The 14,009-nt window shown below is 33.8% G+C and overlaps 1 protein-coding gene across 1 annotated transcript; it reads left to right on the top strand.

Moving 5' to 3' along the window:
• Positions 1-3,359: 3,359 nt before the first annotated feature.
• On the top strand, positions 3,360-13,207 carry LOC126709491 (uncharacterized). The gene is given in 16 exon segments (XM_050409747.1): positions 3,360-3,725; positions 5,329-5,431; positions 6,033-6,102; positions 6,192-6,230; positions 6,354-6,471; positions 6,562-6,619; positions 7,108-7,320; positions 7,426-7,486; positions 7,702-7,761; positions 7,873-7,892; positions 7,980-8,045; positions 9,757-9,924; positions 10,741-10,998; positions 11,435-11,647; positions 11,981-12,252; positions 12,606-13,207. Coding segments are annotated over 16 exon segments (1,950 nt in total). The 5' UTR covers positions 3,360-3,636; the 3' UTR covers positions 12,748-13,207.
• Positions 13,208-14,009: the final 802 nt, after the last annotated feature.

The raw sequence follows: 14,009 nt of genomic DNA, 5'->3' as shown, positions 1-14,009 counted from the left end.
ATTTACATTTTTTTACCTAATAATATTCTTACAATACTTTTTAAAGAGTTAAAAAAAAATATATATATATATATATATGAATGACTATCAATAATATTTAAATTATATATGTAAGAATTATATTATGCATCTTAATGTATATTTTTTAAGTATATTCATGCATATGCATAGAGTTACAAGCTAGTTTAAATAATACAAAAAGTTAGGTTTGTACAAAAAAACCACTTCATCAGCATGATAATACCTAAATCTACTAAAATTGACTACAAATGTGGTCATTGCACCACTAGTCGTGATGAAGGTGCAAAAACAGCAGTACACCTATGGTTCTCTCATCAAAAAATTAAAAAAAAAAAAAAATTGCACCGCACCTATTAATATATATATATATATATATATATATTGTGCCGCCCAATTCACGGCTAATAGGCCAACTGTATGATGGGCTTACAATTTACTTATTGTCGTGGGTTTGGATATCTTACAATGGGTAGTCCCTCAAGATAGATTAAGGTCCACAATGATAATCGAACTCCCCTTGCCGAACACTCTTACTCCTTGGTTTCCTCACTTACTCTCTCTCTCTCTCTCTCTTTTTACCCTCTATCGTCCAACCCCATTTCTTCTGTTTTCTTCCTATTTATAGTCTCTCCATAATGGGTCGGCAATGATTATTTTCTAATGATTTTTGTGCGGGTGGGTCCCATTTTGATTATTCCGGATGGGAGTTGGCCTGCTTTGGAAACAGAAATTGGAACATTGGAACTAGCATTAGACGTCGGATGGAGCTCGGCGGCGATACTTTCCAAGGCACTACCAAAGAGTTCCAAAATACAGTCGAGCAATAGCAACATTGAGGCCAAAAATTGTCCTCGGTCATCCTGCAGTGCATCGGTACCAACTGGACTCATAAGTAATGGGCCAGTGTTCATAGGTCGTTCGACCTTGGGCCATGGGTGATGGGCCCATGGGTGTATACCGTACACACACACATATATACACATATATGTTTTACTGTATTTGTCACATTACATGTTATATTTTGTTTTGCAAGTTATATATCTGATTTTTTTTATTGTATTTTTTTTAAAAAAAAGCTATTGTTAAGTTTGTTAGTAGTAAAAATGGTGTTTATAATACTTGTTTTTATAAAGAACATTAGTATTTTGGAACGATGATGTCCTCCCGTTGTCCATATGGCTACTTAATAAACACCATTTTATTTATTTATTTACTTTTAAAATAGCCCTGGGATGACCCAAACCAGTTTAGCTACTCTAAATCAACCCAAAACAAAAGAGATAGAAAAAAAAGGAGAAGAAGATATATGGGTTGGCCCAAATGAGCCCAATTTTTCTTTTAAATTTTTAGTCTGGCACTTATCAAAATGCCCACACTGCACCATGTACATTGTACGCCCCTAAATATTCTTGTAAACTGTCATGTAGTGGGTTAAAGTAAATTCCTTCAAATCAGTTTAAAGATATACTTTGTTTATTTACTATACTTGTGAGTATAAAATAAAGCAAATATACTTCAAAAAAGCTTCTGTCAACTTGCTTGATTAAGTCGACATGTGTTATGAACTTTTTTACATATACTATCTTACAAAAATTGCTAAATTTCATGAGAAGATTTTATATATTTCATGCTGTTTAAGAAAATTATTTTTCCTTTTTGTAGTATGTTTTAATTATTTTTAAGTACGTATTTAGACTAGTTTATTTTCATTTTTTATAATTTTATAAAATATATTTATATATAAAAAAGACAATACTTTAAAAGGTTGGTGCATTCTTTTTAAAGATTATTTGGAATGATGATTCAAATTATCTCGTGAGTCATGACATAATTTTTTAAAATTTTATGTTTACGATTACCTTAGAACAATTGTTAATAATCTATATTATAAAAGTTTTAACATCACTTTTATAATAAATATAAAAACTGTCAATAAAATTATTTGCTTTATCATATTCATAAAATTTGTCTAAATATAGTTTATAGACTAGTACAATTAAGACATACGTTAAGAGTAATTGCATCAGTGGATCTAAAATACAAAAAGTGCAAAAATTTACACAATATAGCATAAAAAACACACGCATCAAACCTTGTAAAACTTTGTAAATATCCAAACTTGCTATAGTAACCATGCATATATGCATGGTTACTGTAACTTTGTATCTAATTATTTTATTCATTTCCCAATTTGGCTCATTTCTCTCTCTCTCTCTCTGAAACGAACTTTTAGACTTCTTCTCTTTTCTTCTCCCTCGTCTTCTTTTTCCTCTATTACACAGCGACACACCTATGAGGAAAAACCAATGGAGAGACACACAAACACACTCACATGGACAAGCCAACAGATAGATTGCTCTTGTAAAATTGACACACCAACTCATATAGATCGGCGCTGGTGGCTTGTGGATCGGTTGATTAGTGCTAATGGCTTATGGATTGGTGGCAGAGATGTCATATGTGGGTCAATGGAAGTGGATCGGTGGATTGGTGGTGGAGATATGCGTTTCTAGGTTGACTGGATCGGTGAATTAGTGCTTGTGGAGGAGATTGGTGCTTGCGATAAGGAAATATGTCCATGAGAGAGAGAGAGAGAGAGAGAGAGAGAGAGAGAGAGAGAGAGAGAGAGAGAGAGAGAGGGAGAGAAGGACAAAAAATAAAAGCATAAAATAATAATAAAAAATTAAAGAAAAATTATTATTTAAATAGAATAGTCTGTATAATAGATAATTTGATGTAGGTGTTTTTGAAAAGTAATGATGTAAAATATAAAAAGTAAATTCTAATGGTGAAATAGTCAGAAAAATTTAAAAAGAGTGATGCTAATGCTCTGACATTTCCCTTTTTAAAATCAAGGGAAAAAAAAAAAAGAGTTAAGATTTCTTGTTCTTGGATTGCCTAAGACAAGATCTGTTTTTCTAACCTTGTTTAAAAAAGAAGACAAGATTTATTCGGTTCATACAACACTTTAGCTTCTGTCCTAGGATTTGGAACACCGTACGCGAACCAATCACAATTTTTTTTTTTTTTTTGGTTTAAGAACCAATCACAATTGGCCCAATACATTCGCACCCCCACAATGTTTTTATTACAATAACTACAAATACGTAAAGGATTCGGTTAATGTGTGCGTTAAGCTTTTTATTTTTGGAAATATTTTTTTGGAAATTGAAAAAATTGCCATTATTTTTTCAATTCTCAATAAATTTTTTTCAAAAAATAGAAATTAATGTGTAACCTAAAGACACACGGTAGTGAAATCCATACCCTTAGACTTTTTTCACCCTCTTTTTCTTTAAAGCAAGGACCCCATAGTAACTTCACACCGAAACAAAATCCACTTGTAAGGGCAAGAATCCCCTACTTTCCAAATCCAAAACTCGTTCTCTGGTCTTCCCTCCTCATGCGAGTCCACGATTCTTAACGTACACCTCTCTCCTCAGTTTCTTACAGATCCCATTTGTTCTTCCTTCTTCTCGGCCATGTCTTCAAGACCATTTGCTTCTCTTCCTCTTAGTCTTCACATTATTGCTTCCTTCTCACAGTTCCGTACACCTGCTTGTAACTCTATCGCATTTGGGAGATAAGTAAGGACCTCTGAAATCCGTTCAAACAATGGAGATTTCTAGTGGGGTCTTGGTTTTCTCGATATTTCTCTGCTTTTTCGCATCTGGGTCCTTCTCTATCGAGGATTTTCACCAAGCGTGAGTGATTTTTAATGCTTTTGTTTTTTTTAGTTGTCTGGATTTGAATCTGAGGCTAATTGGATTTGTTTACTGCTTCAATTGGTTTTAGAATAGTTAAACTGATAAAGTTCAATTTTTTTTTGCTTGAATGTTATGGAAAGTTGCAAATTTGAATTGGGTTCGTTGTAATTTTCGTGATCTTGGTGATACGTTTTTGTACAACGGTTGGCTGGCACTTTGTGTGCACTGTTTATTGCTTTTAGGAGCAACGTTTGGTTTGGTTTGGTTTTTCTTTTCACAAAGAAAAATCGCTTTCAGTGTGCTAATTGAACAGTACCTATATTCTATCTTAGTTTCGTTGCAGTTTGAGGGCCGTTTGGTACTTGCGTTTAGATAACCGTTTTCAGTTTTTTTGGAAATACCTGTGGGAAAAAAACTGTGTGAAAATACGAGTAATGTTGTTTAAAAACTGAAAATATGTGATTAAGTTGATGTACCAAACATGAATTTCTTATTAGTTTCATCATAGTTTGAGCTTAAGTTGAATCATATTGATGATTTGGTTTTTATGTGATCATGGTAATGTGAAGTAAAACAATGTAGTGCTTGGACTATGAGATAATTAGGCCAAATTATGACCTTTTAAGTTCAATTTAAGTTGTAAGAAAATGAATGATGACCTAGCAGGTTCAAGAGAAGTAGGTTCTTAGTTTATGGAATAGCATAGGTTGGGCTGGTTATTTTGGTTTGAGGCAGTGAAAAGGTGAAGAAAATTAATTGAATGTGGCTATTTTAAACTTGAAAAATAATTGAATTTGGCTATTTGAAGGTTTAGATTTAGATGTGCAGTGGTTCCTAGCAAACTTTGGTGAGAAGATGTAGCTATAACTGGCTTAGTGCCATATATGATACGTCTCCTGAAGTTTCTTTGGAGAATTATTCAACAGTGCTTCTTTTCTATTCTCCTATGTCTAGGTCCTTTGGTCCATAATGCAGTCATCATGGTTGGGTTGTAGGTATATCTTATATGAGGAAAATGTTTGGCTGTGAGGAAGAATTTATATTGTTGGATCTAGACTCAACATATATTTTGTAGGATGGTATCAATCTAATTTATGCTCAGCGATGCTCTTGCATTAGAATTCAATCCTTGTGTTCTGCTTATCTAGCTCATGACTTCTCTCTGGGCAGAATTTATATCCATCATGGCCAAACTTTGAATTACAGTAGCATAAGCCTGACCTATCAAGATATTCAAATCTTACACACACACACACACACACACACACAAGAGACCTATGCTTCACCTTATAGCCTTTATGGATAAAGGGGAAAAATAAATAAACAAAACTTACAACTTTTGTGGGTTTTATTTTTTTATTTAGCTCATTATTTTTGGATTTTAAAATTTTTTTTTTTTATCGTGACAGAGGTACTTGTTGCCCCAAGGCTGCCATGCCAAAATGCTATGCTTATTATGCACTCTTTTTCTTGCATTGATATAGAGATTACTAGCTTTTGATCATTGTACACTAGATTTTTCTTTTCTTTTATACATTGTAGAAGTTAATGCATGAATTTTTTTATTTTAATTTTTTTATTTATTTTTGGGTACATACAGGTTTCCTATTGTGGAACCTGATCCTGGTCATACAAAACTTCGTCTTTCAAGGGAAGGCCTGGAGGCCATTGGGAGGATAACAACCCCTATTGCAGCTGTTGCTGTAAGTCTGAGATCTGTCTTCCTGAGCATCTAGTACTTGGTGTTTTTTTCCAGTTGAATAAGATTAACAGATATCTTTCAAATCTACGTTGTTTTATTTTGCTTAATATTAGAAACCATCTTTGATTCTCTGAACACACTTGGGGTGACCATTTATGGGATGACTGCTTTCTAATAAAGTGGTTACTTAATGTTATGAAGGAACAATGTTTTCTCCATTTGCTTGAATCATCTACCTATGGTTTGTTTCCACAGAGCTTATTGATATTTTTTACAATTTTGTGTTCTAGTACCACTCCACCTTGCTTATAATTAGACATTTTATAACTTGAAGCCATGGATTTAAAACTGAATCTAGATACAGTAAGTTTGGAAATCTAAATCTGTGGATTGCCATATAATTAAGTAATAGCATTTTGCGAGAAGCCTTTCATGACTTTTACTAGTCCATTCTGTGATGATAAGTGTGCATCAAATTATTGTTTCTGATCAGTTGTACTTTCTTAAGAAATTGTATCTAAGTAGTAAAGATTATCTTTTTTTTTTTTTTTTTTTTTTTTTTTCCACCTGTTTTCAATCTCCCTTGATCATTATATTGTCAGGTTATTGGGCCGTACCGCTCTGGAAAATCATTTTTGCTCAATCAACTTCTCTCCCTCTCTTGCTATGAAGGTCTGAATTTGTTGTATCCTTATTTCTTCTTTCATAAAATTGATTAATTTTAATGACGTAATATCTCTAAATGTTCTATTACTTCCCAGGGTTTGGTGTTGGACACATGCGTGACACAAAGACAAAAGGTAAAGGCAGATGTAACCTTGATGTTGTGGTACTTACGTGAATAAAAAATAGATCATGATGTGGTGGATATGCTTTTCTGTTTTTGTAGTATCATTTGAAAGGTCTCTTGTTCTCTTTTACAGGAATATGGGTTTGGGGAACCCCAATAGAATTGGATATTGATGGAGTTAGAACCTCTGTCTTTTACCTTGACACAGAGGGATTTGAAAGTATTGGGAAATCTAATGTATATGATGACCGGTAATCTCTAACATGTCTTGTAATTTCGGTTTGCAATTGCTGGTTGTAAATTTTTTGCGTGCTTTGCATTTCTAATATCTGCTTTTGCAGGATTTTTGCTCTGGCAACTGTCATGAGTTCTGTGCTCATCTACAACCTTCCTGAGACAGTTAGTTGCCCTGACTTTTACTTCTTCATCATTTTGTTAATTTCTCTTGCTTGGAACTGAACTACTTTCTTAGTTTACTTAAGGACCAAATCTGTGGTTGAGGATGAGAATAGTAGGACAGTCATTTCCTGGATTTTGTATGTGTGTGGTTGTAGAGAAGAAATATGGTTCCAACTGCGAATATGATATGTTCTGTCTTGGATGTGGGTGGCCATGAGAGAATGCAAAAAACATGAGAAAACATCTCCTGCTTTGTAGGGGCACAGAGTGATGGATGATATAGAGAATCCACTTACAAAGTATTTTATAGATTTATCATGTCATTAGTTAAGACAGTTCTTTCTAGGTTCTTGAGATGCCAATTACATATGAGCCTCTACTTCATTTGCTAGGTTTTAGGAAGCAAATGTTGTTCAAGCCCGCATTTCACTTTGGCACGTCTTGGTTAATATGGCTATATTAACTTGTTTGTCTCATTGTGTGCCTAGATTCGTGAAGCTGACATCTCTCGGCTGTCATTTGCTGTTGAGCTTGCCGAAGAATTTTATGGGAGGTATACAATACAATTATCCAAGTTCTTTATGAAGCATTTTATGTTATTATAGCGTTGGTGGTTTTGAACACCCTATTTTTATTACCAAAACTAACTTTATTCTTCTGGTTTAATGTACAATAAACATCACATGGTAAATAGAGTGAAGGTAATTTTCGAACCCTTGTATATTTTTTTAAATTGTAAATTTTCTTATAATGAGTTTTTTTACTAACACTTTGTTATGCATTTGAATGGCTGGGTACTTTCATAGGGCCAAGATATTGCCTTTGAACCTGCAAAGCTTTTGTGGCTTATCCAGCGTGATTTTCTACGTAAGTTTAGAAATGCTTTCCTAGGATATTTTTTGTTGAAATATGAATTAAGAAAGTTCCAAGCGTTTTTGGATCCAATCACCTTTTTCTTAAGCTTCCAAGATCAGGCTGTAAAAATTAAAATGGATTTTGACAAGTTTTGACTTGGGAGATTCCCAAAGGTGCCCCACTTTTGTAGTTAGATGGAAACTGATATTGTTGGTGGTGTTTTACAGAAGGGAAGTCTGTGCAAGAAATGGTGGATGAAGCTCTTCGACATGTGCCTAATAATGATGGTAAGTTTGTTTTTACCATACTTGCACTCATTCTGTATGAATTATATTACAATACCCTTACTGCAACTTTATAACAAATTTTTGATAGTGGGGCACTTGTCATGTTTGCAGGGGACAAAAATATTGATATGGTAATTTCTCTTCCTGATGCTGCTTTGTCAATTATCAATAAATGACTACTCTGGAATTCTAAGTTTACTCTTTTGTAACTTTATTAGGTTAATCAAATCCGTGACTCGTTGGCTGTTATGGGTGATAACAGCACAGCCTTTAGCTTACCACAAGTATGTATTTGCATCAGCTTGTAATAATCTCTTCCAGCTCTTCCTGCCTTCTCTATCTTTACTCTGCTAGTTAACCTAAGTAATAATAAACAACCAGGTGGTTAGTTGATATGGCATGCTGGCTTCCTAAACTTATTGTGAACATCTAGTTATGTTACAAGGACACTTCAAATGTTTTTTTCTACCCTTGCTGGATGACATGACATGGGAATGGCACTTATGGGTGTTGGATATGAGTTGTATATACCTTTTGTGCATTAAATGTGTCTGGCAGAGGAATAGAGGAGTTCATGCTTGACGTTGCCTTGATTGTCTTCTTCCTATTTTCATTTTGTACATGGTTACTTCAAGATAAGTTGAGTTGCATGAGTATCAATTTTTGAATGACTTATGGCATATAGGAAAAGTTTTCTTGTCATTCAAGGATTGAGGAAAAGTTGGATTTGCCTGGTAATCCAGGAAAAATGTTGTTGTTGTTAGAATTATGGTTAAGTTATTAGATTCACCATTTCAAATAGCTTAAGCTTTCGAGAGAATTGGTAATTTAACATAGTATCAGAACAGGAGATCCTAAATTTGATTCTTGTCTTTACTCTACCTCCCATTTAAAATATTAAAAATCCCACGTGTAAGTTATTGAATTCATAATTTCCTAATAGCTTAAGTTTTTGGGAGAAATTCATCATTTCCTAATAGCTTAAGCTTTTGGGAGAATCGGTAATTTAACTGTTGCAATTCTTTTTCAAAAATTATATTAAGGAAAATAAGTTTTTAAAATGTTGTAGTCTTCACATACATGAATAATCCATATTCTGGTTCATTTATTTTTAACATCCAATAATAGTTGGACTGTGCCCTTTATTTTAATGTTGGGAATGTCACTTAAAACTGAAATAGCCTGCTTTTGAAATTTATTTCCAGGACTTGTTTATGAGTATTTTCAGAAATCTGTTTCTAAATATTTTTCTGGAGAACAAGAAAAAAGTTTAGAAACATGTTGCTTCCTAATCTGCAAACCTCAAAATGGGGGAAATTTTTTTTATGATGTTTTAAAATTGATTTTTTTCAAGAATAATCCTGTCAAAACAATTATTAAGAATGTGTTTGGAAAAACATCCCCCCTCCCCCTGGGGTTCTCTTTTTCCCCTGTTTTTGTGAATCTGAGAACAGGAAACATGTTTTTAGCAGGAGGCAAACAAACTCTATCCTTATTCTGACATTGCACATTCGTAAAAATTTGTGAGTTTCACTATACAAAGACTTATTCCAGAAGTCTTTATTTTTACCACCTTGATGGTGTTCAGATCATTCTACATGCAGGGTTATTGGCAGTGATCTTCATTAGGTGCACGTCTATGTTGGGGATGCGTAACTGGTTGGGGATGTGGGTTATTTTGGATATCAATACGTCATAGACTTGTACATAAAATACAAGTGTTATTATTTGGCTTGTCACTTAAAAAAATTCTAATATATGTATATCAGATTCCTCTTCTTTTTTTCTTCTTTTTTGGGGCATATTTGTGCTTATAATGCAAGCATGCATATGTGTGTGTGTGTGAACGAGCTGGGTTACTGAGATATGCATATTGCCTTATTTATATGTCGGTTTTGCTGTAGATCCAGACTATTTGTTGGCAAAAGCAAACACTTGCTGTTAAAATATTTGGCTTAGGTGATCTTATTGACCCATTTGTGAACTATTAAACAGCCTCATCTCCAGCGAACAAAGCTTTGTGACTTGAAGGATGGTGAACTTGAACCTATGTATGTCAAGAAGCGAGAGCAATTGAAAGAGCTTGTTGCTGGCATTATCCATCCGAAGATTGTTCAGGGTAAACATCTAAATGGAAAGGAGTTTATATCTTTCCTGGAGCAGGTGCCTCTCTTTAGTCTGAAGATATTGCTTTAAAATCATCTATAGTTTCAGAATAAGTTAGATTTTTAAGTTGTTCATCATGTTAGTGTCGTTTTTGGCAGTTGTCATGAAACTCAACCTGTGATGTTTTGAGTTGGAGAATTGGAAATTGAATATTTTCAAAACTTAGACCAGTTTCGACTCCTCCCTTAAAGTGCACAGATTCCTCAAAACCCCTTTATTTGTCTAATTCAAAGCCACTTACAACTTTTGAGATGTATTGGCTAGTGTCCCTATGTATGGAGTTCCTTCTCTTTGGTTCTTGTAAATGACAATCACTGTGAAACCCTTCTTGTAAATGACGATCACTTTTTGTTTTCAGAAGATAATGATACTATTGATTTACCTAGAGAACCTATCATTTCAACTGAACCTTTTTGGTGCCTCTCATTTCTTTTTACATGCCATTTGTTACGTCTGGTGATGCCAATGTCCTTGACATAGTGCCACTGTTAATCTCAAATTTTGATTAAATTGAAAATGTTGTTATAACTAGTGGACAATGGTTTTTTAAATAAGATCCACCCCTAATGATGGAGGGAGAAAATGACAGTTCTGATGACTCACAAAAATCTTAGAACTGTCAATTTCTCCCTCCATAATAAGGGGTGAATCATGGGTTCAATCCTGTACTTTGCCTAAGTTGTGTATGCCTATAAAAGAAATAAAAGATCATTACTAATAATAAATTTGAACAAGATTTCTCAGGTTTAGAATGACTTGCATTATTAATATGCATCCCCTTTAACTGTGTGTATTTTGAATTTTCAACTTTAGATACTTGAAGCCTTGAATAAAGGGGAGATCCCATCAACGGGTTCTCTTGTGGAGGTTTTCAATAAAGGTATTCTTGAGAGGTGTTTGAAGCTATACAGTGGTTGGATGGCAGCATTGCATCTACCCGTCTCAGAGAAACATCTGGAAGATACCCATCAAAAGTCTAGAGATGAGGCAATGAAAGTCTTTGATGAGCAGCATTTTGGACGACATCATGCCAAGAAATCATTCGAGCAACTGGATGAAGAAATACAAAAGGTATGGTTTGGGCCATTTTATTAAAACAGAATTGTTGTATATTGATCTATTTACATTCTTGGACTGCAATGTGGGATGGATGAAAGTTTCAAAACGATGGCTTGTTGTGAATGTTATTGAGCAATTATAAAATTGACTCATGTAATCAGTTCCCCAAAAGAAGACATTGATTCCCGTTTAAGAAGTTGGTATTGTACTTTCAATTATCCTTTTATTTCTGTTTCATGATCATGTTATTGGCAATAAATTATTGTAAAGGTGATCTAGCTGCTGGTGGTCTGGCAGCGTTGGACATCTGTTGGTGCTTTACTACTAAGTTTAGGACTTAAGGGTTAAATGCAATACTCAGTCTTACATATTTATTGTAGTTCCTCATTTTCGTGCACACACTTTGAAGTTTCATTTTTTTTTTAATTGCACTTCAAATTTTTTCTAGGTGTATAAGAATTTCATTATGGGAAACGAATATCAATCCTCAAAGCTCTGCGAGGCACTATATACCAAATGTGAGGAAAAAATGGACCAGCTTCAAGTTCTCAGGCTTCCTTCCATGGCAAAATTTAATGTAGGTTTCCTTCAATGCAACCAAAGTTTTGAGGTAGAGTGTGTTGGACCTTCAAAAGCAAACTATGAGCGACGAATGAAGAAGGTTAGGCATAATCCTCATATTCTATTTTTTTTATTCCTTCAGTTTGATTCTTCTGCCAATTTTTTTTAGTTGTTGATCATCAGAGTAAAACTCAGTTTTTGCTTGGATTTTAGGGGAATAAGATTTAGGAAGTGCATGTGAAACTCTAATGGAGTTGTTGCTAAGAATGATTATAGGAATATAAGATAGTGGACTTTAATGCAGTTGGTCTTAGAAATGAAAGACTTGTTTTAGTTGTTAATTAAATTAGATTATCTTATTTCCATGCGGTGTCCAAATGTGCCTCTTTCAGTCTGCTAAATTGTAACATGAATACACCATATAAATCCGCAGATGTTGGGGAAGTCACAATCTCTATTTATCAAGGAATACAACCACAGGCTCTTCAATTGGTTGGTGGCATTCTCCCTTGTCATGGTGGTGGTGGGCCGGTTTATCATAAAATTCTTTTTGATTGAAATTGGGGCATGGATACTCTTTATCTTCTTAGAGACATACACAAGGATGTTTTGGTCAGCAGAGTCTCTTTACTACAACCCAGTTTGGCATTTCATAGTAGCCACTTGGGAAACACTTGTTTACAGCCCTTTCCTGGATTTGGACAGGTAATGAAAGGTTTATTCTTTTGCACCTCTAAACAAATATGAACATCTGTGATACCTCAATCTTGTGTTTAGGCCTGCTTGACTGTGTTTACTATTGTTTTCGCACCTTCACAAAACATAATCATGTGCCATTATTGCTACCTTGTGTTGCAGTTTTGTGTTAGGCACTATATTTACTTGTAGAGCAGCATGTGTGCCTTATTAATAAAATACGAGGGTGTCCTACCTGCTACAAATATTTCTTCTTTTTCAACTTTTTAGCAAAAGATGTGTTTTCATTGTTTAATGAAACATTTTTGAATGAAATGCATCTTATGTTTATTTATATAGTCATTTTCTGTTGTTTGAGACAGATGGGCAATTCCCATGGGTGTAATATTGGCGATATTGATACTATATTGGCGATGTTATGGGCGAAGAAAACATGGGTCACGTTGGCTATTACCGCTATACAACAATCAAAAAAGTGGCTCAAATCGGCCAAGATCAGATTAAGCATAGAAACAGCGTGCATGCTTTTAATGCCCTTGGTCTGCCTGCTTGATCATCTTCTCGAGCGAGCTCTTCTTTTATAATACATGAAGCCCGCCAATCTGCTATTTTGGTCCTCGATACAGATTTTATTGCAAGACCGTGAAGACGTGAAAGATCATTGGCTGCATTGATAAGTCTGTAATTGGAACATCTCCAATTGGTTTATATTATTCTAATCTGTTGATTATTTTAAATGTCTATTTTTTTCACAGTTATTTCTGTTAAATTTACTCAGTAAATCAGAATGTAATACATTAGAAGGGGAAGAGGAAAGAAAAAGAAAAAAAGTTAGAGAAAAGAAAAAGGAAAGAGAAATTGTTTCTAGTAATTGACTTGCTTTGAATTCTTTGAGTCATTAATTTGGTCAGATTAATTACATTATAACACGAGGACGTGTCAATATATTACAAGTTATGTTAAATTGGATGGTCTCAAAAGCTTAAGTTATTGAGATATGGTAAATTTAATCATTTAATCATATACTTTTAACAAGTTCTTTTGAATCACAACTTCAATCTATTTTGGTGCAATAATTATCTTTATGTATTCAGTATATGCATTATCTTTCTCAAAATATATGGAGTCTACAATTGTGAGTTTCACATGTTATGATAGAAATGACGCATATGCTAGATGTATGACCTTCTCATTTTGGTGGGCATGATTGTATGGATTCCTACTTTTACCTTGAGCTTTTTTTCATATATGCTAACAAGTCATAGTGGCTTGTTGGGAAATGAAGAGTGCATTTGGAATAACTTAATTAATTGAAATTGAAAACTTTTTACTGAAAGTATTGTAGATAAAACTAAAAGTGAGCTACAATAGTACAATGAGATTTATGAATAGTACCAAAAAGTACAATAGGACCAATAAATAATACCAAAAATAAGCTGAATAGTAGTAAAAATAAGTTAAATAGTAAAAAAAAACTATTTTTTTCAAAGCCAATGCCAAACGCAACCGAAAAACAAAAGTAATTACATCCCTTTTAATATAGTTGTACTTTGCGATTGGGGTTAACATTACTCCTAAGGAATAATGAAAATCACGTAATTACTTTCCAAGAAAAGAAGAAAGAACACCAAACGTTGGATTTTTAGTTGGAAGGACATTTTTCCAAATACAATTTTGCCGTAGTTGGATGTTAAATGGATTGGTCAATCACAAGTTTCTTCTTCTTCTTCTTTTTTATTTTTATTTATTTATTTTATAATATGGTT

The sequence above is a fragment of the Quercus robur genome, chromosome 12 (genome assembly GCF_932294415.1).
Source record: "Quercus robur chromosome 12, dhQueRobu3.1, whole genome shotgun sequence".
NCBI classification, from domain to species: Eukaryota; Viridiplantae; Streptophyta; class Magnoliopsida; order Fagales; family Fagaceae; genus Quercus; species Quercus robur.
This window is presented reverse-complemented; position numbering and strand designations above follow the sequence as displayed.